At 42.5% G+C, this 25,770-nt stretch overlaps 1 protein-coding gene across 1 annotated transcript; it reads right to left on the reverse strand.

Annotated features, from left to right (window-relative positions):
• Positions 1–24,382, reverse strand: ANXA13 (annexin A13). Its single transcript, XM_036406847.1, has 12 exons — positions 24,368–24,382; positions 22,618–22,692; positions 11,295–11,373; positions 8,856–8,950; positions 7,024–7,194; positions 5,983–6,016; positions 5,822–5,901; positions 4,594–4,662; positions 4,275–4,376; positions 2,254–2,329; positions 1,305–1,417; positions 1–120 (listed from the first exon to the last, which is right to left on the reverse strand). Exons 1-12 carry the CDS (start codon positions 24,380–24,382, stop codon positions 1–3), a joined length of 1,029 nt encoding a protein of 342 aa, XP_036262740.1.
• Between the last annotated feature and the right edge of the window lie 1,388 nt (positions 24,383–25,770).

Consider the following 25,770-nt stretch of genomic DNA (forward strand, 5'->3'; position numbering starts at 1 on the left):
TTAGTGCAAAATTGCCAGCAGCAACTTTCTGAAGTCCCCAGAGGTGTCAGAGTGGACAGCTTCAGCTAACGGCTTCTTGTACATCTGCTGGAACTTCTCCTTTATTGCTGGCAGGTCGCTCTGAGGAGACACCAAAAGCCTCTTTAGAAGAGTGGTGAATGCTTTGAGTAACCTGCCCTGCCCCTGCCAGCACCCCTGGGGTCTGATTCAAGGCCCACCACACCGAGTGGGAGTAGGAGAGGAGAATGCAGGAGGTCTAAAACTCTTGGAGGACTTCGAGCTTAACATTTGAATTCAAGGTAAGTCCATGTCAGATGGTGGTGAGGGGATGCTAACTGTGAAGAAGGCCTGCATGGAAAGTTATGCCAAGGCTGGGACAATCTCTGCCCAATGGTGCTGTGCCAGCACAGCCTTGGTACTGGAGAAACTCACACAGGAATGATGTGAGCTCCTGAGGTCATCCCCTGGTGGCAAACAGGGAAAGAGGGATGTCCCAGGAGTATGGCTAAAAAAGAGTGTTGTTCCACCCAGAGAAGTAATTTTCTGGTTACTGCTGGGGGAGAAACAAACTCCTTATCTGGAGCTGTCCTGTAAAAAGGCACCTACAGCACAGGTCTGATCTTTATCCCAGTGGGTTTTAAATGTTATAACGACTGGACTGTGTCTTAATGGAGACAATGTGCTGGAGCCTAATTTTTCTCACTGTGGATCATTGAGAAATATGCTTTCCTCATGCCTGTGAGAGGCTCCTCCTCTGTGTTGATTGAAACAGCCCTGGGGTTACAACCTACACAGCTTACAAGGAATACTTAAAGATTGTGCTTAAATATCTCAAATGTCTCATGAGGTTTTGTGCTTCTTAAAATGACAGTTAACTCCTTTGGCTTTTTATTTCTCTTCCCTCCTCCCCATCTGTTTTTCCCAGCTGGAATCAGAGAAAATTGGCAACATATGTTTATAAGCAATTCTCAAATTGGAAACTGCTGCTTTATCATTAATTAACTAGGAATTACTTCTACACATCCTACTGGGGCCAGACCTCCCCATGGGCTGGTTTTAACCAGGTACAGTTGACTACACTTGAAATTGCCTACATGCTTCCTGGTTTAGTTCCTTTGAAAACAGAAATAGATGCAATATCAAAATTAGAGGTGCCTGGGTACAGAAGCAGAGTGTGACCACTGATGTCACTGGGCTGAAAAGGGTTTGCTGAGCACATGATCTACCAGGACTCACTCCATACCCTCTACATTTGTGTTCTCCTAGAGCTGATGTGAGCAGTTACAGGACACAGGGTACCCTACCTCAGCCCTGGTCACAAGGATGCGAATCAAGGTCTCTTCATCAGTCCCAGCTCCTTTCATCGACTTGTGCAAAAGTGTGGCAAAGTAACCTGGGCAGTCTTTGGCACAGCTGACTAAAGAAAACAGTAAGAGGCCTCATTATACTTGTACATTTACAGTTTGTGATACAACTTCAAGCAGAATTAAATAAGTAAGAAAAGGAAACTCTAGTGTTTATGCTTAGACACATGAGCTGGCAGGGCTTTTATTCTGAGACTGATCCCCTATCAGTATGCAAGGAGAAATCTTGGAGTATGAATGGGGATGTCCATTTTTCCACAAGAGATTACCAGCACTGAGTACTCAGCCATTCCACAGTGAAAATTACATAAATGAGAAACCCCATGCCCTCATGGGGTTCCTCTTGCCCACCCATTCTTGGGGTAGCTGCCTGTTGTATTGCACTAAATAGTTTATTTAGCCATTTACAGCTGCTCACTCTGCAGATCACAGGAGGAAATCTGTGAGAGCCTAAATCCAGATGGGTAACAGCAATACAGTGGGACAGGGCACGGGTTTAAATACTGGTCAACCCTAGTGCTAACTTGCTGTCTAGGACCCTGTACATTTTTGTGGTGGCTGGCTAGTGCACTTCTCATGGTGCCCAAGCATCTGCTGGAAGTTATCACCAGCCATTGTCCCAGGGGCAGCTTGGAGGTGGCTACCTGTGTTAGAGGGAAAAAACTTCAGCTTTTCCTGTGGAAAGGAGCTGTGTCTGGCAAGTTTTAGTTTTAAAACCAAGGAGTCCCAATCACTACTGGAAATTGTCTACTTTTTCCCTGGCAGATATGTTAGCTCAGTTTAGGGGTAGCTCAATGGCTGTTGCCAGGCTGTACACAGACCCCCAACAATCAATGTCAGGTGACAGCAAGAACTAGAAAAGAAAGGTCTTGAAACTCTTGCTTTTTACCTAGAGTCAGATAAGCCTTCTCCAGATCTCCAGAGGTTTCACTTTTAATGGATTCTTCTATGTCCTTCCCACACACCTATGAGAAGAAAAAGGAGCCATAAGAGCTTCTCTCTGTACATGTCTTCCCACTGTCAAAACAGCATCAGATTCAGGACCCAATGGCAAAAGGTCATTCCAGATCCTTTAGAGCCTTTCCAAAGGAGTAATTCGAGGTAAATGAAGTTCTCCTCTGGCATAAGTTCTCACAGATCCACTGTGATCCACAAGAGAAGGTCTGTGCAGCCAGGTAAGGCCCAGTGGTTAAGGGATGGATAATCTCCATCAGGCAGTCCCAGGTATCTGACAGCCTCTAGGACAAAGAAGCTGCAGCGTCTTCTTGAGTGACCCCTGGTCAGCAGAAACTGTTCAAGCTTTCTCTAAACTCTCTATCAAAGGCTCTGGATGGCTCCCACATAAATAAGATAATTTTTGGAGCTTTACCAACTCTCTGAAGTTCTCTTACTTATTGTCTTTGGCTTCCCAGGCTAAGTTTACAAGCACCACGGTTGTCTCAGAGTTTTTGTATTATTCTGTAGGGAATTGGAGAAGCAGACTGTCTCTTCAAAACAGAGTTTACCCTGACTTTTGTGAACTTCAGGAACCTCAAAGACTTTTACTTTGCTCTACTTTGAGCGTCAGGATGTCCCTGCAAGTTTCAAGACTCTGACTTTTAGGTCAGAGCTGGGAGACTGTGTGTACAAGGCAGCAAGGGCACCACATCAGGCTTTAGGGCTTAAGCTCTGCAAAGCACCAACCTGGTTTAGATCTTACCCTATGTATCTCTCCAGCTGAAGAGAAGGGCATGTTTGCAAGATTTTGGCTCTAATCTTGGCCTACTTTGAGTGCAGCCAGGCAGGATGTGGTGGATTGGTTTGGGCAAACAGATCTGCTTGGCTTTAGGAATCAAAGGCCAAGGTAGTTAGGCTATTGAGCATTTAACTGAATCCCCAGGGTTTGGGCCACTCCAAGGGAGAGAGTATCAGTTTGTGACTGGGTTTGTTCTTCTGCCAGCAGCAGCCCCAAACTTGGATTAAGCTGCAAACGTTTTTGTAGCTATTGGTTCCTTATTATGTTGACATTGAAACATGGCTTTGACTTGAGCTCTTTCCATCTTCAGTGCCTGAGGCTACAGTTTTCTGATGAACTCAGAGTCTTCCCAGGGAAGTTCAGGACTGTGAGCCAGAGGCTGGAGGGAGACTCTTTCCTGAGATGTCACTACTGAGCTTCCACCTTGCTGCTAGGAGAAGGATCTTGGATCTCCCATTGCTTTGACTTTCAGAGGTAATTTCCTAGCAAGATATCTCCATATCAGGTCAGGTTCAGGCCCAGGCATGAGTAAAATGTTCCTGCTGGGTGACACAGGGAAAAGTACTAAATAGTCAGGATCCTGCTGCCTCCTTTGCCTTATGCTTGGAGACAGGGGAAAGCACAGCAAAGCACCTGCACAGGCCATCTGTCCAGTGTGGGCAGAGAGGAAAAGGCTGGAGATAAACTTCTCCTCAGCCAATATGAGTGTGTTGAAGTGGTGGAACAGGAGGAGACACCATGCCAGGCTCTGTTTAGGACAAGGAGAAGAAAACACCAGAAAAGCAAATCCTTCCTTCAGGGCAGGAGTTTGTGAACCTGTCCTTTTGCTGCAGGAGGGGGGGTACACTGTCCTGCAGCTGTGGGAAGGAGCAGACATTGGTGACATTTATTTGGCTGAGTATTGTGTATGAAGGGGAATGGGATCTTCACTGGCAGAAGATAAAGCTTCTCCTGTAAATCACCTATTTCTGTATGCTCAGGACACAGTTGTATAAATATGTTTTCCAACATTCTTAAAGCATTCAAGAAGTTATAAAATGGCAGATAAAGGATTGTCCACTCTACATAGAATAATTTAGGTTGGAAAAGGCTCTTCAGATCTTTACATGTCATTGTAGGGTCTGCACCTATATGTCAGGGCCCTATGCAACCTCCATTGCAGAAGATAAACTCACCTTTTCATAGGCTTGAAAAGTAGCTCTCAGCTGGCTATAGCTTCTCTTTGCTAGGACCACATTGAAAGCCAGCTCCTCTGTTCCCCAGCGGCCTTCTCCTGCCTTCAAAAGCACATGTTATTTTCTGGAAGCACTTGTTCACACACAGTAGAGACATGAAGTCAGCCACAACCCTGGATCCATCCAGCTCCAGCCCATGCTCCCCTTGCTCCTCTCTTTGTGTTGCCATTGCCCGTGTGCTTGGTTTGTTCAGTCCCCCTGAGGTAGCCCTTGCTGTGCAGGATGGGATAAAAAGGGATTTTTGCACAACTGCACTTACTTTGTACAGATCTGAGGCATCTTGCTCAGCAAGCTCTGCATTGACCTGCTGGGTCTCATCTCTGGTTGCCTGCAGAAAAGGAGATAACTGTAAAAAAACACCCAACCAAGCGCTGGTTTCCTTTCAGCTCACAGATATTTGTGTATCTCTGGCCCTGACAGATTTTTGGGTTGGGGTTTTGCTGCCATCTGCTGACACGAGCCCGGGGATGGGCACGGTGGGACCCCCCCGGTTTGCTGAACCCTTCGTGTAGGGTTTGTCCCCAGCTTTATGTGCTGTGTGCTGAGCCCTGATGAGATGGCAACGCTGCTGCCCCTGGAGCAGGAAGGTGCCCAGTACCTGCAGTGAAGTGCTGATGCTTTTCACAGGGCTGGATATGCCCTGGTGACTGTGAAATGTTTTCCTGACTGACCTATGTACTCTGAGCATTCACCAGCACTGCCATCCCTGGGAGAAATTATCGATGAAAAAAAAAAGCAATAAATGTATTTGCCACTCCTGAAAGTATACAGGAGGTTGGAAAGAGCTACACCAATGCTTCCCAGAATGAGAATCTAAACTGTGGTGTATTTAGTGATGTGACTGTTATGTCTTTAAAGCTTCTTTTATTTATTCAGTCTTTTCATTTCCCAGGGCTGTCGGATCAGACTGACCACCACATTGCATTTCTCAATGTGCTCCTATTTTTCTTAGTTATAATGTGTCTTTATGAAGGTGTTGATTTTTTGCTTTATTTCATGAAAAGTGTTTAAAATAAAATGTATTCTAATGGAAAATAAGCTTTTTTTTGATGAATGAAAAACTAACAGAACAGCAATCTCTTTCTTAGTTGTTCTGTATCTGAATTCTGGAATCCTTAGATGAGATGGAAATAAGATTTAGTGGTTTAGGGCAAAAATTCAGAATAATGGGGCCATGACCTCGAATGAGTATTCTAGCCTTTACCATGGTATAAATAACAGTAAAACAATCCTGTTATTTTCAAAGTATCAATATTGATAAAATTATCTGTGGTTTCATAAACAAAAATGGTACATATTAAAAAGCCATAGATATGAAAGGCTCTTATACTGAAGAATGCCTTTGTTTACTGTAATTACCTCATTAATATATTACATATCATAACTGCATTATTATAACTGCCAGACAATACTTTTTATGGTTACTCAGGGAAAAAAGGAAATATCTCTGTCAGGCAGCTGCATAAGAGGAAAGTCCCCAGCCTCACCTCTAGCACCATGACTAATATCTTCTGTAGGGAGCCACTGGTGTCACTTTTAACATCAGACTCCAGATCCCTGTCAAACACTGGGAAGAAACAAAATCTATGAGAGTTAAACCAGTGAGAAAGGATTTAAATGAAGGCATTTGAAAGATAAAACTACTTACAACGCTTGTAGGCCTCCTTTATGTTTATGATTTCCTAGGAAAACAAAAAAATAAATAAAGTAAAAATCAAATAAATAAATAAATAAATAAATAAATAAATAATGTGTTATTAATTAATAAGTAAATGAGCAAACAAAACACCAGCAAGTCAGCACCATGCCTGTAGTGTGTGATGTCACTGTCACATTTTCTGAAAAATCCCCTTACCCAGGACTCTTCTCCTGGGAAGCTGAGAAGTCTCACAGAAAAAGGAAAACAATATTATCTCATTTGCTTCTCCTGTGTTTTGCTGCTTTGGAATGTAGTTGGAGATTCTTTATCCAGTATGTGAATTGTTTTAACTTAATGACCAATCACAGTCAAGCTGTGTCAGTACTCTAGAAGGAGTCACAAGTTTTTCATTATTATCTTTTAGCCTTCTGTCTGTATCTTTATTCTTTAGTATAGTTTTAATATAGTATTCTTTGATATAAAATCATAATATAGTAAATTAGCCTTCTAAGAACATAGAGTCAGATTCATCATTTCCTTCCTGCCCTAAGGGACCCAGAAAATACCAGAGTGTGAAGTGCAGCAACCACGGGGGAGGGAGAAGCTGTGAATTCCCAGTTCCCGTTGAGGACAGTGCTTCAGTGCTTTGAGAGGTGCCTGATTCATGCAGGTGTCCCTCTGGTTTTCCCTGCATTTAGGCAAGAGTTAACTATTTCTTTTTTTCACAAGGATCATGTTCCTGTGCCTCTGAACCACCAGAGCAGTGCCAAGGCTGCCCTTTAACATGTATCCAGGGATTATTCTCACCGGTGCCGCCCCCGTGCCATCCAAGGCAGGTAGGAGTAGGGTAAAGGAAGGAATGTGAATTTTATTGGTCTTAACTCCTGTTGGAGTTTCAGCTCTAGTATGGCAATCTTACTGCTGCAAACACTGGCAAGAGGCATTTCAGCCACAGGAGCTGGACTGATCCCCGTTCCTCCTTGCAGGAATCCTGTTGGTGAGCTCCTTGCCCTGCTGCCCAAGGCAGGTCCCACAAGGTGGTGCCCTGACCTTGTTGCTCCGAGTGCAGAGGATCTCAATCAGCAGCGACTCGTCTGTCCCAGCTCCCTTCATCGCCCTCCGAAGCTCTCGGGCCTCGTACTCGCAGGGCAAGTCCAGCAAAGCCAGCACAGCCTTCTCAAAATTCCCACTCAGGTCTGCTTTCAGGTCCTCTTCCATCTCCTGTGGGGACAGTCAGGAGGGTTAGTGCAAAAGCTGAGGTGAGATTAGAGGATTTCTTAATTTGTTTCAGGGAATCTAATGACTTAAAAGCTCCTTCTCTGCCAAAAAGGGACAAAACAATTTTTAAAGGCCTCAAAATACAGACTTTTTTTTTTTTTACAAAATAAAATCCCTAAAAATTTTGGCTTCAGATTGACTGAAATGATTGTCCCATCTTCAAATACCAGTCAGTATCAGTCCAGTTATGACTCTTACTTGTGTAAATAAATGCAAAATAGTGTTTTGAAAAACTTTACAGGAGTTTACTCTCAAATAAAATAAGAAGCTTCCTCCTTTGAAAGAGCTGCCACACAGGGGATCAAACCAAAAACCTTTCTGTCAGTTTTGGTTAAAACTGACCTACTGGAAAAAGCAGCAGGTTTCTGCAAGGTGCTTTTGTGCCAAGCGAGAGCATTTTTACACACACATACCCACACCAACCTTAAATCAAAATTCAGTAAGACCCTGGAGGAGAGCTGGCTAGTGCATGCTGAGGATGCCAGCTGAGGGTGCATTGGAACTCCTGTCTGCAGTTAACATCTCCTGCACTATGGGAAGCTTGACAAGGTCAGAACACTGAATGAGAAATCCAGCTCTATTATTCTCAAGTTCCTGCTTGCACAACTGCATGTGAACACTCAACTGCTCAAGTCAGAGGCTGCCATCTGTGCTGGAGCACTTTCAGCACACACCCCACAAATGCTGCAAGTTCCTGGAGCAGCAGGAGGGAGATGGTACCACTTGTGCCTCCTTCCCAGGAGATTCAGGCTGCCCAGGAGAGCAGAAGGGTTGCTATGAGCTGATGCCACTGTGATGTTTCATGGCATTTGATAATTTCTAATGCCTAGATGTATTAACTCTCATTATAGAACAACATCTATAGTATTTATGTAACCAAAATCTGTATCATGCTTGCTGTAAATTTTACATATGGAAGGCTTTCATTCATCTTCTGTGCTGACTCTCTTATTGACAATTATTAATGAGCAAGCAGACACTAAGAAAATACCAGTTTAATAAAAAAGTCTGCAGGATTCAGGTGTTTACTGAAACAATATTTTAGAAGCTTTATTTTTCATACACACAAAATCATTAAGGCAGTTTATGCCTCCTGCAGAAATCAAGTGCCCAATGAAACTTCTTAGTTTTGCAACATGTTCTACTTCATGACTGGAAGAAATCAATTAAACTTCTATTAAATTCTTCTATTAAACTCAATAAATATAAAGTTGTGTGAAATCAAATAGTTTGTATGAATTTGCATCTGGTCTAAGTGGGACTCTGACTTATAATTTCCCTTTTACATTAACTTATTTTTCTGAACGTGCTGAAGATGAACACAAGCTGAAATATTTTCTATTTCAGTTATGAATTATTTTCTAGCTCTCCCAGCTTTGATTAAAATGCTCTGATCTGGTTAAGGCTGACTTCAAGAAGATTCTGAGGCCTAAAATTAGAAGTATAATCAGTATTTGAGGAGATAAAATAAATTGCTGAATCAGAAAGTAACTGGTGTCCTCCTTAAATGCACTATGCCCTTGATATTTTCAAAAGCAGAGGCCTGTAGGCTGTATTTTCAGAGGCAGTGGTTTCAAACAGAAAGGCCACTTATTTCAAAATACCTTGCTATACAAATCCTTGTACTTCTGCTTTATTTGTTGTCTCTGCTCCGATGTTCGACTTGATAAGACTTCAATAATTTTTTTTTCATTGGTTCCTGAAAAAGAAGTTGTGCATAGGGATTTTATAATCAGGAATCTAATACAGAGGAAAGAAAATGTGGCCTCTAAAGAGAAAAAAAATCCTCTACATGTATCCCCAGTGGTTCCACCTTTAGGATTTGTAGCATTTAAGATTCTTTTGAGGATAATTTAAACTGTAGTCAGCTATGATGTTCAATAAAATAAAATTTCACCATCTCATGTAGTTAATAGCAAAGAAATTGAGTCTTCTGTTTGAGAAGGGCAGACACTGCTCCTACAATCAGGGTTATGTCAGTGCCCACAGGCTGATATGCACGTTTTTGGTGACAATGCTTGTTTGAGCAGTCCCAAGGGATCAGCCACAGATCCAGTTTGTTATGGCATGAATGCTGTGCTGGCACAACAGAGTGAGGGCAGTGGGGCAAGAGGCCAGGCAGGCAAGGATGTGTTTGAATCAGCTCATTAACCTGAAGCCTGGATGTACAGCCTGTAAAAAATTGGTTTTAATTTTGCTGAATGGAGTCAGGAAAAAGGACCTGAAACCAGCCTGAATGGTCTCAGTCTCTGCCAATGCTGTTTTGCTTGGCAAAAATCAGAGTGAAGTGGGAGTGTGGGATGCCCAAAGAGATGCAGCTGCTGTGCTGCCCATCACAGAGGGGAGCTGACATGCAGCCACCCTCCAGGGGAAAAGCCCTCACTCAGCTTTGAGCTCTGACTTATGCAATGGATTGAAAAAGCTTCCTAAAGGCAGTAACCTTGCTCTTGCACTTCTGCTGCCCTTGCCATATAAACAGAAGTTTGCACTAAACAGAGCTGCTGGAAGGCATTTGTTACAGCTAAAAAGAGACAGGACCACAGTGATGATACCTGGATGTACAAAGGACACAACAGGGCAGCTGTGGCACTAGCACAGGGCTCCTGGTGTTACCTGGATGTACAAAGGACACAACAGGGCAGCTGTGGCACTAGCACAGGGATCCTGGTGTTACCTGGATGTACAAAGGACACAACAGGGCAGCTGTGGCACTAGCACAGGGATCCTTTGCACTTCCATCTGAGGACCAGCAGATGGACTTGGGCTTTATTTCTTCATGACAAGAAATTGAGAATGTGAGCCAGGACAGACACATGACCCAGCTTGTGATGGGAACTGCCCAGATGCCCACAGGATGGCAGACCAAAGGCATCAAGACATTTGCCAGGTCTGCTGATGCCCACACATCCTGCCGGTGGTCACTGCCCCACACTCTCCTTGAGCTCTGCCATCTGATGCCTTTGTGTGGCCATCTCTGGGCTTTGTGCTGTGCCTCATCTCAGGCTCTTAGGAGCAGGAACCAACAAGGGTTTCTGAGTAGCAACCAGCACAAGGGATAAAGACACAAATTATACTGGTATTCAGCAACAGCTGATAGGTTTTCATGCCTCTATTACCACCAGGTACATGGAGGACAACTTTAGGGCATCTTGCCCAGTTCTTCCTGCTTAGATCCAAGGCAGAAGGCATGGTCCAATTTTAGAAGGAATTGTATTCCTATTTGATAACATTGGGTTAAACTCTCAGGAGAGTCCTCTGGCAATTGTCATGAGAGGGCTCAGTTGTAAGACAGGAACAGTTCCTAAAACTCAACACTTCACTAGCTGATTCTGCATGTCAGTGCTATACCAGGAAGAAATGCTTAAATACATATTAACTGTGCAAATAACTGGAGTGAATTAATAACTTATTGATCTTGTGTGCTGCCTGGATGTTCTTCCTTTACTGAACATTGTCACCTCCATGGACCTTAGGATCCTGTGAAACACTATGCATTCCTCATTCACATCAGTGCAGTCAGGCTTACTTCAAACTGCCTCAGAAGATTGTGAGGGACAGTTATTTTCAGTTAAAAATCACTGGTGAAGGTTGAAATCACTGTAAATTCCTTTCAGCTGATGGAGCTGCAGTGGGCTCTGATGAAATATGGAGGTGATGATGTCCTTTACTGGTCCCTGGAGGCCTGAGAAAGGATATCTAACCATGACCTTAATCTAACCTGACTAGCTGGACCCTGTGACTATCAAATTAATCTTGGCAGCTTGATGTTCCTGCCACAGGGAACAAATACCATGTTTACCCTAATGCTCTGAAGACATGCAATTATCAAGCTAGATCTTACCAGTCTTTGAGAAACAGGCTGGCTTCCCTTCCCATTTATCTTCATGGGTGTGAATGCTCTTTGAGTCAGTATTTGACAGAGAGCATAAAGATTACCTAAAACTGGTTGGAACAGTTGGTTTGCCTAAGTTCATGTATATGCTTTCTATAATATTGATCTGCCCTTGGCACAAAGTCCAAAAATCTACAAAAGTCTTTCTTACCTGCTCCTTTGCAGGCACTGTGAATTTTCTTGGCATCTTTCTCTGCATCAGAGCTGTGATGGTGGTGCTTGTGGGCTGACTGGGAAGAGACAGAGACACAGCAGAAACATGGGAAACACATGGGAAAAACATGGGGCCAGGTCCTTGCTTGATCTTTGTTCATACCATCAAAACCTTGAAGTTCAGGCTGGGCTTTGCTGAAATACTGTATCTATCCCTAAGGTTCCTGGAATGGATCCACAAATTGCTGTCACCACATAAAAACCACAGTGGTCTATATAACTTTGTCACCATATAAATATAAATATATATAAATATAAGTATATATATATATATATATATATATGTATGTACCCTACATAACATGTCACCATATGACACATATGACCTATAGAACTTTGTTCTGCCAGTTATGTCTTATTCAAAGAATTTAAGGATAATAACTTCATACTAGCATCTTTATACCAGATCAAATATTATTGGTTTGTACCACTTTAACAGCAGGCCAATACAAACACCATAGCAGAATCAGGACCTATCTCTGTAGTACATTTTTAAGTACTGTGAACACTCCCAACCATCTGGATAAAAACTGCTCCCGAAAACCTTTCTTGTATTGATATATTCATGCCAACAAGATAATTGGAGATACATACTGTGATAAAGCTGGGGTTTTTTGTTGTTGCTGAGAAAGTGATTTTTGTTTATTTTTTTTTTATTTTGGAAAAATAATACATGTGGCTACCTCAAGCTAAATTTACAGGGACAGATAATAACTCAAAGTCCACAGCCATTGCAGCAGTTTACAGCCTGACATATCAATGTAAACAGAAAACCATGCCTGCTCCTTGTGATCTGAGTTAGCTGTTAATCTCCCAAGCTGTGAGTCACAGGGGCTGCAATGCTGGTACACCCTCAGCTCTGCTGTTTCTCAGTAAAGAGTAGAATTATCTGAGACTATAATGACAACAACAATTTCAGCTCCTCTAACACGATTACTCAAATATTTTAAATGCCCAAACTGAAACAGTAGTAGAACAGAGGTTCTGGGCCCCTAAGTCAAGCAGCACAAGCCAGTATGCACACCACAGACTCAGGGTCTAGGTGGGCACTGGCAGTGCTTTGGCATTTCCATTTAAAGAGCAACATGTGGATCTGGCTGCTTGCTTTGCAGGGCTGCCAGCCACTGGCACACCACTGTTAATTAAGAGTTGTGATACTGCAGGGCATGGCAGTCTGCTTTTAAGCCCTTCTGAAAATGCCACCAGCCTGCTGTGGAGCAGAAGAGGTTAAATGGCTGATTAACCTCCTTGTCTCTGGGGATAGCACAGGGCAGAGGCCATTCCTGAAAGACATTTGGCACAACATCATTCTGCTTGTGGAATAAAGATAATTTAGGCACATGGCTGTGGGCCATGCTCTGCCACATGCCCATCAAGCCAGAGAACAACAAGTTTTATTTACAAGTATAGATACAGTCTGGAAGTCTGTTTGTTAGTATGCTTCAAAAGTTTCAGGCTGTCATCTACTAGTTCTGGTGAAAGAGCTACCACTCTGGCTTAAAGGGGTCCTCTATCAAAAGGCAAAGAGTCAGCTCTCAAGGAGGAAAGCTCAAATCCAGTCCCTACACTGCTTTACCAATGTGCCTTTGTGATTGACTGAAGCCATTTAGGTACCTGGCATTTCCAATGCAGTTAGCAGCTAGGATAGGACCTACTGCTAATGGTAGCTGAAACACAAAGTTATTTTTACAACTATAACAACTAGTGAGGTACAATAACAATGTAATAATTTCATCCCTACAGCACAAGGTAACACTTTGATTGTCCCATCATTATGACAAATGTGGCTTTTAAAGATGTATCCTACTGTATGCTCACACAAATTTTCCTAAACCTTTCAAACAAGATGGAAATAGTTGCATATGCATAACTAATATTTTCTAGTGGAGATTTTATTTAATGGTCTTCAAATTTCCCAGGAGTTTGGGTCAAAATGGAAAGGGAAAACCACTAAGTTAGAAAGCAGATGCACTGATAACTATTCAAAATGAATTCCAGTCACAGTTTTCTATTCTGGCAGAGTGTAGGTGCTTCTTCAATGGCATCATGCACAAAGGAAATGACTGATGGGCTGAGAGAGCTGGGCTTGTTCAGCATGGAGAAGAGAAGGCTCCAGGGAAATACCCTTTGGCTCTGTAGTGTTAGTGTGCTTATGGTAGATCTTGCTGTCTGTGTTAGGCAGCCAGTACTGAAGTTGCTCTAGAGTTGTTTGCAAAGCAAACCAAAAGGACTAAAGAAGCAGCTGAAAATGCAGAAAAAAGGGGAAATTTCTGTAGCACAAAATACAGAGAAAAGTGCTAACATATCAAATGTAGATATTTTACTACTTTGTAGTTATCCAAGTGCTATTCTAATTTATAGACTCTCAGATTCCCTGCAACAATAGGAGTTGAGAACTATTGCTTCACATTCACTGCCTTGTGACCTGGGACAGAAGGTGCAGTGGTGAGAAGAAAAAGGCTTCATTTGGGATTGTCTCCCACTTCTCAGACATTGAGCCTGCACAGAAACACCTGCACAACCACACACAGGCAGGAGCTGTTTGTCCTGTGCCTTGCCTTGCCTTGCCCACCAGAAGTGCTGGGCTGTGGGAATTGCCCTTCTCGTGCTGGCGCTGCCTCTGCAGCTCCCACTGCCCTAACCCACTGCAGGTGCAGCTGGTCATGGCCAGCTCATGGCAGGACTGGGAGAGAGTGGTTGGCTCTCTCGTGCCTTGATGGCTGGTCATTTATCCTCAGCTTTAGTGAGCCCCTCACTCCTAGGTACAACTGGTACTGTAGGTGTTGTGTTTGTGTGGAGCACAGGTGCAGCAGGCAGGAAAATGGCACCACCAGAAACTGAAATAACATTGTAGGTTTATGATTATTCATAAAGACATAAACACAGAAACATTTCTTTTCAAGGCAAAAATCATGCAGGAAGGAAGACCTGTTTCAATGTTCAGGACATGTTTGTTTTAAAGCACCAGAGGAATTTATTGAGTCTGCTAAAGCCTCTGTCTTTAAAAAAGTCACTGCAAATCATTAAATGATGCACCTGGGGGACAGCATTCTGTTAGTACTGTGTGAAATACCAGCATCATCTTTATAGAGGGAAATCTGACACTGTGGTGACTGTCAAAGGTCAGCTGAGAAGCACTGGCTAAAATTCACTACTGGCTGAGTCCCATCCTTGACCTTCCCACTGACACAGCTTCCCAATGCAGGAGAGGGAGAGCTGTTTCAGAGCTGTACTCCTAACCCTGTGGATTTTCACAGGTGGATTTTCCTGTAAGGGATACATGGCAAAATCAATTGATGTTTAATACCATTTGTAACCTGTAGTAATTTTTCTTCTAAAAATATGGGCAGAACCACTTTAACACAGTTATTTTTTAGAGTTAGAACACTAGATTAGATTAGATTAGATTAGTCACTGATTTAGAAGTATTCTAGCAAATTTGGTGGGAGCATGATGTGGAGTCTGATATTTCAAGTGGACAGACTGCAAACAACTTTGAAGCTAGGGTGTAAGGGAACTTGCTTTCACAAACTGGTCCAGCTCCATCCACTCATTTATTTAATTTTCTTCTCATTCCTCTCCTATAGTTCTATATTAATTAATGTAACCAGAGTTCTGATGGTAAAAAAATATTCTTTTCACTTCCAGCATAGCTGTATTTATGGCCTGTGTCAACTTGTTTTCTCTATCCTGAATAGTTTTATGTCTCACTCAAGCATGTTTTAGACAATAACCTGTTTCCCTGCAGCTTTGGCTACAATTGCCACAGATTTATTTATATTAAACTGGACAGTTTATAAAAGATCTAAAACTAACTTGCTTTGTTCTAACTTGTTTTAAAGCACAACAAGTAGTTTTTGCTACTATAATTTACATCTGACTTTAGGGAGCTGTAAGATGAGTTTATAGTTGAAGATGATCTGCAATGCTTAGAGAGGCTTTGTAGATTTTTCTTTGATGTTTCAACATGTGGAGCCCTTATGGAGCACAAATAAACAGTTTAGCAAAGGTCAGCAAACCCAAAAGGACATGGTGGGGGTGGAGGAACAAGAGCTCTGATGGATTCAAGGCATCAGGAGAGGCACTGGTAGGTTGCTGCAATACATTGCAGACACTCCTAAAATCTAGAGCTTTCCTCAGGTTACAGACAATTAAGCTTGCAGTAGGTACAAAGTGCTCATCTGTCAGTAGACAAGAACAGAAGTGCTGCCATGAACATGTCAGGTAGTTTCCTGTATTGCAAAAGAGAGCAAAAACAGCTCTCTGAAAACAGTTGATAATACAGCTTGAGCAATCACAGCTATTTTTCCATTTCCATGATCTCATGCAGATGCCACAAGGCTGCTCAGGAACAGGTTTAGGGAGGAGTTCTGTCAGAACAATGAAAGGAGCAGCTGCTCGGGGTGCTGGTCACCTGCTGCAGCTCTAAGATATTGATGCTGATGATGTTCATGGATAAATGCAGGCACAGACCCTTAAAGAAGATCACTGGGAAGAACCAGGAGGAGCATGGCTGCTGACCAGAGCAGATGAGATCAGCTCCAGTAGCTGTAGACAAAGCTCTAAAAAGAGCTGGATTGATGCAGTTATGCTGAGTGCCTGCCCCAGTCTTCATTTTTGCCAGGTACAATTTATGTGCTTTATTTAGGAGATGTCTAACTTCAAGCTTCTCTTTGGCTGCTATTTAAAAGAAATAAAAATTAAATCTAAAAGTGGCAGCAGACAGAAAGGGCAGATTGACCCAGCCATGGTCTTTAGAGCATTAACTCATACACTTGAGTGGGATCAGGAATAAAATTTAGGGCAGTATTTAGTTGTCTAAACATAGGTCTCTGGTGCTTTTGAGATGTCCCAGGGTAAGCTGCCTGCTGCCTGTCAGACATCAGTGGCCTCCTATGGGTCTGCACCCATCAACCTGGTGTGAATTTTCTCACATACCTGAGAGCGTCACCGGTGGGCACTGGGGGTGGGCTACACAAACATGCCAGAGTTTTTCCACCCATTTTTTCTTCTTCAAATATATTTAATTATGTTCAAAAAATGCATTGGAGAAAAATGAGGTTTTAGAAAGAATGGCATAAACTAGTTCCATGTGCATCAACCTGAGCTTTCCTTTCTATCAAGCACGTGAGCACCCTCAACCTCTCTGCCTGATTTCCCAGAGACTTAGAGCTCCTGTTTGCCTGATTTTGGTTCAGCTGCTCACTGCAGCTGAAACAATTCCTGTGATGGGTACAAGCACAATGGCCCAACACTGTGTGGATTCTCTGGTGTCTTAGAAGGGTTGAGTTCATGCCTCAGTCTTTTGTTCAGGGGATTTCTAATACAGTTGCTCTGTTCTTAAGATTTACAAGACACATAACAGGCACTACTAATTTTGAGATTAGCACCTTGCTAGTAAATTAATCTAAGGTTGTCTGGTGAGTTCCAACGTTTTTAGCTAGGGTAACAGATATATCCATATTGCAGCATCTTGGATCCTCTTCCATCCTGTTTCTTTGGCAAGCCAAGTCCCAAACAAGCCATAATGTCCTAAAGGTGAGGACAGGAATACCAGAAAAACAAGTCAAAACAATTGGAAACCCAGCCTAGATTGGAAGCTACAGAAACTGTGGAGGTTTCTCAGTTCTCACCATGCACAAACACCGAGCCACCAGTTCAAAGAGCTCTGGGGAGTCTCCAGCTAATGAACCATCTCTCCAGCTCAGTGCTGTGAGAGCTGCTAGGACTGCTCTGGGCAGAGCTTCTTATTCTTCACAGACATTTAATTATTGCTCTAGGCAATGGTTAAGTGAGTTGACATCTCAAGGTGCCTTCCAGTTCTGTGATTCCTGTCTTTATCTTTTGTGTGGAGAAGGAAATTTATTTTCTCTATGTACAAGGAAATATTCCAAACCATGTAGTCACCCTGTTAGTGTAACAAACACCAGGGTGTGCATCTCATTGGTTAAACTGTATCTAATACACTTGGGTCACAGAAGACAGCTTTTGGCAAATCAGCACCTACATGATTAATTTTTTATAAACACACATATACTTAAGATTAATTATTTATCTTGGCAGAAGTCTTTAATGAGCTATAATGCAACTGGAATCCAGGTTTAACTAGACTAACAATAATGACTAGGGAAAAAAGAAAAGGATATGTGTTCTTAGATCTTGTGGTTAAACCCTTCTAGTGCATCACATGTTATCAGGATAACATCCTGTTATCAGAAGAAACTCTGAACTCCCACCCAGAGGAGTCTTTAAGACAACCCAAGCCTCATCACTCATCTCAAGCATTTCCATCCTTGGAGAAAAATAAAACACAAGAACAAACATAGAAGTAGGCTGCTGCATTTTGATCCTGATCTACTTCCACAGACTGAAAACATGATGCTACATTTGTACTTCTTCCATAGTCTGATTTACTAAAACAAACATTCCCAGTCACAAAAGGTTGACCTGCTGAGAAAGCTCAAGACCACCAATTAGAAAGGGCAAAAAAGCAGATAAAGCCCATTTCACTGCAGTGTGTGAGTACTCCCATGAGAAAAACTTCCAAATATTACAGCTCTTTAATATAATAGCTAAGCAAAAGAAACAAAGAGCAATTACTGGTAGGCAAGGTCAAGTCTCATCTAACTGGGAAAGGTCACTCAGATATCTCATCATTAGCAGATGATGTGTTCACTATCTCCTATCATCCTTCCACCAAAGTAAGGAATTCTTCTGCAAGCTCTTCTTCGGTAAAGTTCAAGTTCTGGGGCTCAATCATTCAGATAGAAACTTCTCTGAAATGTAAAGGCTAAAACAGGCACTAACATCTAAAGGCAAACAGCTATGGTGTGTTGGCAGCAGGGCTGTATCAGCAAGCACTGGGGTTTGTGCTGTGGTAATAAAGAGGTGGGGTTGACAAACACATTTTTGACAAATGAATTGGCAAAGTTCAACCTTAAGAAGTGTCCTTTTGTCTGCAAGGTTCCTTCTTCACCTATTTTGTAAAACGTACCTCTCATTTTTGTTTGTTTAGCATTTTTTTCTCTGTCAACCACAATATGCAGCTGAAAAATTGCCAACTGCCTCCTTGCCTGCTCAGAGAATGGTATCAGTGTCTCCAAATGCCATCTGCTATCTGCCAGCCAGGCTGTCATTCTCCCAAATCCTTGTGGCTGTTCTGTGTCTAACAGCTGCATGACAGCCACACACACTGTCAGCTTGCTTCTTCCTGATGGTTTGGTGCTATCAGGATCAAAACAATTTCTATATGAATTCTATACTGGATAATAAAATATGTGTAACTTTTATGAATTAGTCAACAGCCTTGGCCATGACTCTGTTACTCTTTCCAAACTGAGAGGTGCAAACCTTATTTTCTATATCTGGGACTAAACCTGCAGTGACAACAAGATCCTAATAGAAACAGTCACAGTTACTTTCTCCTATTACAAACAAGTGGCAATAGTGAAGATAATTTCCCTGACAGTTATTTAAACTGCAAAATTAAAACCCTCATTCTCCTACAAAATCCCTACTGTTTCTAGTAGCTGTTAATATATCATCTATGATTGCTTTTTTATCCAATTTATTCATGCTCATCACCATGACAGAGAAACCCACAATTAAGAGAAAAATGTAAGTTTGGGGTGGTTCTCTCATGGCTGAATTTGATATTGTCCAGTTTTAATGTTTTCAAAACTTTTTGTGGCTGATGGAACACGCTAACAGAGTACTTTTAAAATCTGTTAACTACCAGGGCAGCATGCAGTGGGAATGCCAAAGCTGCAAAACTGCAGCTTTTATTTTTAGAAGGCTCAATCCAGATGCTTAAATAGAGACACCTGTGAGATGTGTGAGAGCCCCAGCACCTGCATGGGGCTGGCAGAGGGGGCATGGGGCTGACAAGGACCTGACTCACCTGGTGGGGCTGCTGAAGCCAAGGCAGGAAAGGATGCAGGAAATCTTCAGACACCATGCCTGTGGTTAGACATGAGTCATGCCTCACATCACTTCCCTTGATTACTTATCTTGCAAATAGAAGCCATACAAAATGCAAACAAATGGCTTCATTCACCACAGATAAATCAAGTTTTTCAAGTTGGCAAAAATTCTTTGTTATGATGGGGGCAGACTCCTTTTATTTTATTGACCATATTTTACTGACTGGATAACAATATATTTTGCGTCTTTTTTTAGCTGAGATACCAGATTTTTAACTCAAGTGTTCTTATGTCTTATTAAAAATTTGACACCTCATTTATGATGACTTATGATGAGCTAACCTTGATGGAACTGAAGTAAATTCTTGTGTATAACAGCATGAAAGTGAACATGACTTAAGAACATCTACACAAGCCTGAAATCCATGGACAGAATCCTTGGGAACATCATGCTCACCCTTGCATGTATTTTAAAGCTCAGTTATTTAAAGGGAAAAGAACTTGAAGGATGTTGCACCCCAGCAGGGAAGCCCCAAGAGGACATGCTTCACCCTTTGGCCCCTTCATTGCTTCTAAAATACATCTCTGGAAAGACACTCTATCTAAACACCATCTGTACATTCACAGACACACAGAAGTGCTGTTACTGTAGAGACATGCATGTTTAGTGTCCAACAAACCAACTGTGCCTACAGAACTTGGAGGTCTGTGTGTCTAACACCTTTCTACCTCACAGGAAGGAGGTGGAGGAAGTTTCAAGATACTCCCAGATCAGCTGAGTCACCTAAAGCAGCAGTTCATACACCACAATCAATGGGCTGTCCATTGCTTCAGCCACTAGTCATAGTCAACAATAAAGAAAGAGTCATTTTCTGGATAGCAACTGTTGAAAATTTTATATTATTTGAAAGTAGCAAATTTCTTGCTTGACATAAGTAGTTAGAGTTGTGGGGCTACAAATTGAACTTTATCTGAGCCATATGGCTATGTTGTGTAAGTCAAAGATGGATTACAGAGAAATCCAGAGCTAATAATCTCATAATTAAGAACAGTACAGATAGATTGTAGTGAAATGTGAACAACCAGAACATTAGTAATAGAATAGACATAGAATAGACAAAGTTAGCAGCTTAAATATTACTTAAAAATTAGTGGCTAGAGTGAACAGCCCATTGATGGTAGTAATGAACTGTGACAACCATACTCCAAAGTGGGATACAGAACTGGCCAAAACCCCCCCAAACTGACCTCAGGGCATGTGAAGATGACCACATAGCAACCATCTGGTAACAAAACAGTGAACCAATACTGAGGGAGAAGACCCCTAATATTATCCTTGGTCTGGAGTGTTGCATGAGGAATGGGGAGTTTGGATTGAGAGGGTTTAGTTGCCAAGGGGTTTCTTTGTTCAGGGCCCCTCTTTTGAGGCACCTAAGCTTGAGCTACCAGATATCATAACTGATTTGTGCCAATACCCCACCTAATGGAGATGACAGCCTAGTGAAAAAAACTTCTTTAATAGTAACAACAGAACTTAGTAGGGTATATAAAAACTAGAGAGCTAAACTCTAAAACTCTAAACTCTAAAATTAGAGTCCAGATACTTTGGATTTTTTAAATGTTTTTGTAAAACATAACTGCTTGACCTATTTACATAATGTAAAACATAAATGTAGCAACTCTGATATTTCAGATGGGTTTTATTTTTTTTGCCACAAATGCATAGTAATTTTTTCATGGATAGCCACTTGTTAACATCTACTACAGCAGCACTCACAGGACAGTCTCAGATGTAAAAGGAACAGCAAATATCCTGGATGATAAGAGACCATGGAAATGAAAAGAATCTGCCACAGATCTCCCCCAGTGGGGGGTAGCTAAACAAGAAGTTATTTCTGTCTTCTGCTGACTGTGGGCTAATGGCCAGGGGCTGAACAAGAATCGCCTGTCCCTGAGCACTGCTCTGCCAGGGGAAGCAACAAAGAGCAATTGTGGAGCTTTGTGATGAGATAATAAAATCATGCTATGGTAATACTTGTACAAGGGAAACATTTCTACAAGGACAGTAATGTTTATAGGCAACAGAGAAGTCCTTGTGAGTTTTGTGAGCTTATGTCCCAGAGGGCTCCTGGGGCAGATATGTTCTCCAGGTAATACTTACTTTTTTTGACCTTCAAGTTGCCAAACCATATGGCCCACAACAACCTGCCATCCCCTGATACTATAGAGTCCTCCCTGGAAGAAGGTTTCATCTGCTTTGCAATGACAAGATGAAAGCCAAGGGTGTTGCAGAGAATCTCAACAAATTTGAATTAAAACCAAAGAACTCACCCAACCCCAAGGTTAATTAAACTCACAAACACCATGGAATTGTGCATATGCAGTCTTCATGGATTTTTGAGAGACAGAAGATTTAAAAAAATTTACACAATTTAACATAAGTAAAAATCAATCAAACTTCTCAAATCATAGAATGAAAAGCATTGTTGCTATTCCCAAATTGTCCCCAAAGCATCTTCCTTATAGCAGAGCAGCTATCTAGATTTCCAGGTGGATTGACTCTATTTGTTAATATTAAGGACATCAGATGCACAGATAAGCTTGATATAAGACTGCAAACACAGAAAATAATTAAGAGACTTTAAATTGCAAAGGATGTGCAGCAAAAAAAATTGATTGGAGGAAAAAAGTTCTGGATCGAATTCAGAGAGCAAAAAGCAGATGAAAATATGCAGATTTGGAGCTGTAATGTTCATCAGGTGCAGCTCAGTTTCTGAGAGAAAGGTACACTTTGGGGTTAGTTGGAAAATTTTTCTGAAAGCATTTTTTTCAATAACATTTGATACTTTTGTTCAAAGTAACATGTTCAGGAAGACATGAATTTTGATGAAAGCTCCATTTTAAAATGAGACATTCTGACAGAGCTGAAAAGTTCAATTTTAACATCTACATAATGGAAGCTTTTCACTGAAGAATGGTTAGCTTTCAATGAGAACTCCATTTAAAAATGATAGTTTAAAAAAAGTTTTAAAACCTAAACTCATTTCGCCAAATAAAATACCTCATTTGACACAGATGATTCATTTTATATTTCTCCCAGCAGAAGCTATTAAATAAAAATTTAACTTCTGAAATTTCAAAGTGGATAAAATTCTGTTGTTGTATTATTCAACAGAATGAAAAAAAGCCATTTTTACCCAGCTTTCTAGCACCAGTATTGACCACAAAAGAGAAGCTGCCTCTGTGCATTGCAGAGCCTCCCAAAGCCACCATAAACCACAGCAACGGGTGCTGCAGCACCACAGTGCCCCTTCCATCCTCCACAAAAGAAGTTCTTACTGGCTCATCTGCTGACAAACTGGCAGCCCCTACGGCTGGTTTCCGTCTATCCTCTGCGAGTTTGTAAGTCTGGCTCTGGAGGTTTAGAAAACACAATGTATGAGACACTCATGAGCCTCTGGTTACAAAACATGACATTAGGAGAAACAGCAAACTGCAGCTGGAAAGCTCTGGCAAGAACTTCTATTTTATTTTCTGCTCTTCCAGAAGCAGTTCTCTGACACAGATGCAGCCATTTCTCCAAGATTACTTGTAACTTTCTGGGAGCAACAAAGAGATGCAATTCCCAGATGAGTCTGGACTGAATGACAGGATTCTCTTCCAGCATGGGATCACCCCTGTTCCCACTGTAGCCTGCAGCACAACTGTGGTGTCCTGCACCCACATCCAAACCACCTAATCCAGCATGGAGCTCACACACCTGCTGAAGCTGCCTGAGCTGCAGTGCTGTGATCACCCCTGCCATGGATACACCCCCTCTGGACAGTTTAAACGTGAATGGAATATGTTTGCTCTGCACTGCATTCCATGTGCTGTCCACTGAAAGGCCCTCCAGGACCCTCAGGAGATGCCTGCTGACAGCCCTATGACATGTGTGTGTCCTGGGCAGCAGGAGCCTCCTTGCCTGTGTCTCCTGGGCACAGGTGGAACTGCAGGACACAGGCAGTGCTGCTGATCTGCTCACTCCTCTCCCCTTAGCAAACAGCTGGACTGCAAAAAGATGTGTGGAGATGGGACCATCATCCCACTCACAGGGAGACAAAAAGCTCCTTGGATCTGTAGCTGGAGCTTTATGCAAATGGGGTGTATGGGTGGTATGGGGTGTCTCGCTCACTCTGCCAAAGAAAACGTCCTGGGGAGCTGGTCCAAAAGGATCAGAACCTTGGCATGTCTCCAGGCCTTGCTGGATTTGGATTTAAAAAATAGTTACAGGATAATATAAACCTTACAGAAACTCACTTTAGCCTGTATCAGCAAGCAGGCTGCCTTCTATTGATACCTACTGCAAAACTGCATGAATTCTGCATTCAAGGAGAAAATGCATTGCTGAATAATTATTGCTTTTATCCACTAGTTTCAAAATTGGAGCTAAGACTCCCATCTTCCTCAGCACAAGCTACTTAACTTGCAGAGGAACTAATTATTCAGAGCTGTCACACAGAAGTTTTGGACAATCAGGTCATTTTGATGGTAAATATCTTCATGCAGACAAATGTTACCAAAAATTGTCCCAGTCAAACCTCATACAGTAATTTGATGCCTGACACCTGGATTTTAATAGGGACCTTCTGTAAATACTACACTTTAAGACTACTCCTGTCCCTATTGTTCTGTGAGAAACATCCAAATTTTGAAAGTATTGGCCTTTGAGACAGGAAGTTTTTCATATTTCTTTAGGGAATTATTTTAGTGTTCAGAATGTTCCAACACAAATTTGCTAAACTAACTAAAATTAGTTTTTCCATGACATCCTGTGCATCATTTCTTTTTCTCAAATGAAAGTGCTGCCCTTTTTAAGACACAAGGAGCTTTAAAGCACTCAGGACTTGTGTGTGGCAGTAATAATTTCATTATTCATGTACTGTTATGAAGCAATGTTACCAGCTGCATACAAGTTTCCCCCACAAAGTAGATTTTGAGTTTGAATCTTCACTTGCAGCTGTATTAATGGCATATAAAGTGAAAATTGACAAAAATAAAACCAGGAAATCATTGCATTCTTGACAATCCAAATTAAGTAACTACTTACATGTGAACTGCCCATTTTTGCTTAGCCTGAGTGTGGAAGGTGCAACTCTTCTGCTCTTCAATAAAACAAGCATGCAGTTGGAAAAGATAAATACTACTTAAACCTGGGTTAATCAATAACTTCAGACATTATTTAAATTCTAGTCATTGCAAGGTGGGGTGTATTCATCATTACATGGTGGCTTTATTATCCCTCCTATCTAATATCACATCCTGTTGTGTCATGGAGCTGACTGCTTTCTCTAAGGAAAATCAGGATTTCACAATGAAAGCCTCAATATTATACATACTGAGCACCCAACATGAACTTTCCAAACAGAGAGAAAGATGCCTCCTTTGAAGGGTTTATATCAGATCTTATGGAATTTAATAGTATTCAATATGCCACTGAGCACCCTCAGCTCCTACAAAACATTTTGAACAGAATCTCACTGCTTTAATTTGGTTTATGTGATCAGGTTTTGGTAGTCAGGGGATTTCAGGAGTGTCCTTTGTGAAAAGAGACCAGGGGTTGCCCCATGCTGGACAGAGCCAGGGCCAGCTGACTCTAAAATGAACCTTCCCCAGACCAACATTGAGCCCCACCAATGATGCTGGTGGTGCCTCTGTGATAATATTTAACAAATGGCAAAAATTACTGGGCAGAAGCTGTGAGAGTGGAATGAGAAAACTGAGAAGGAAACAGCCCTGCAGACACCCAGGTGAGAGGAGAAGGAGGAGCAGGAGGTGCTCCAGGTGCTCTTGCAGAGATTCCCCTGCAGCCCGTGGTGCAGCCCATGGTGAGGCAGCTGTGCCCCTGAGAGCACAGAGGTCATGGAGGAGCAGAGATGCTCCTGCAGCCCATGGAGGTCATGGAGGAGCAGAGATGCTCCTGCAGCCTGTGGAGGTCCATGGGGGAGCAGAGATGCTCCTGCAGCCCATGGAGGTCCATGGGGGAGCAGAGATGCTCCTGCAGCCCATGGAGGTCCATGGAGGAGCAGAAATGCTCCTGCAGCCCATGGAGGTCATGGAGGAGCAGAGATGCTCCTGCAGCCCATGGAGGTCCATGGGGGAGCAGAGATGCTCCTGCAGCCCATGGAGGTCATGGAGGAGCAGAGATGTTCCTGCAGCCCATGGAGGTCCACGGGGGAGCAGAGATGCTCCTGCAGCCTGTGGAGGTCATGGAGGAGCAGAGATGCTCCTGCAGCCCATGGAGGTCATGGAGGAGCAGAGATGCTCCTGCAGCCCATGGAGGTCATGGAGGAGCAGAGATGCTCCTGCAGCCCATGGAGGTCCATGGAGGAGCAGAGATGCTCCTGCAGCCCGTGGGGGACCCCACATGGGAGCAGGTGGATGTGCCCTGGAGGAAGCTGCAGTTAGGGAGCTGGAGCAGGCTCCTGGCAGGAATGACAGCCTGTGGAGTGG

This window comes from Molothrus ater, chromosome 1, assembly GCF_012460135.2.
Source record: "Molothrus ater isolate BHLD 08-10-18 breed brown headed cowbird chromosome 1, BPBGC_Mater_1.1, whole genome shotgun sequence".
Classification (NCBI taxonomy): Eukaryota; Metazoa; Chordata; class Aves; order Passeriformes; family Icteridae; genus Molothrus; species Molothrus ater.

Bases quoted from the DNA above. Each gene is read 5' to 3' on its own strand.
- ANXA13 (XM_036406847.1), bottom strand. The intron at 6,017-7,023 runs GTCAGGGCACCA...TTGTTTTCCTAG, and splicing joins TCTGCACTCGGAGCAACAAG to GAAATCATAAACATAAAGGA. The intron at 4,663-5,821 runs GTGAGGCTGGGG...CCTTTTCTGCAG, and splicing joins TATTAGTCATGGTGCTAGAG to GCAACCAGAGATGAGACCCA.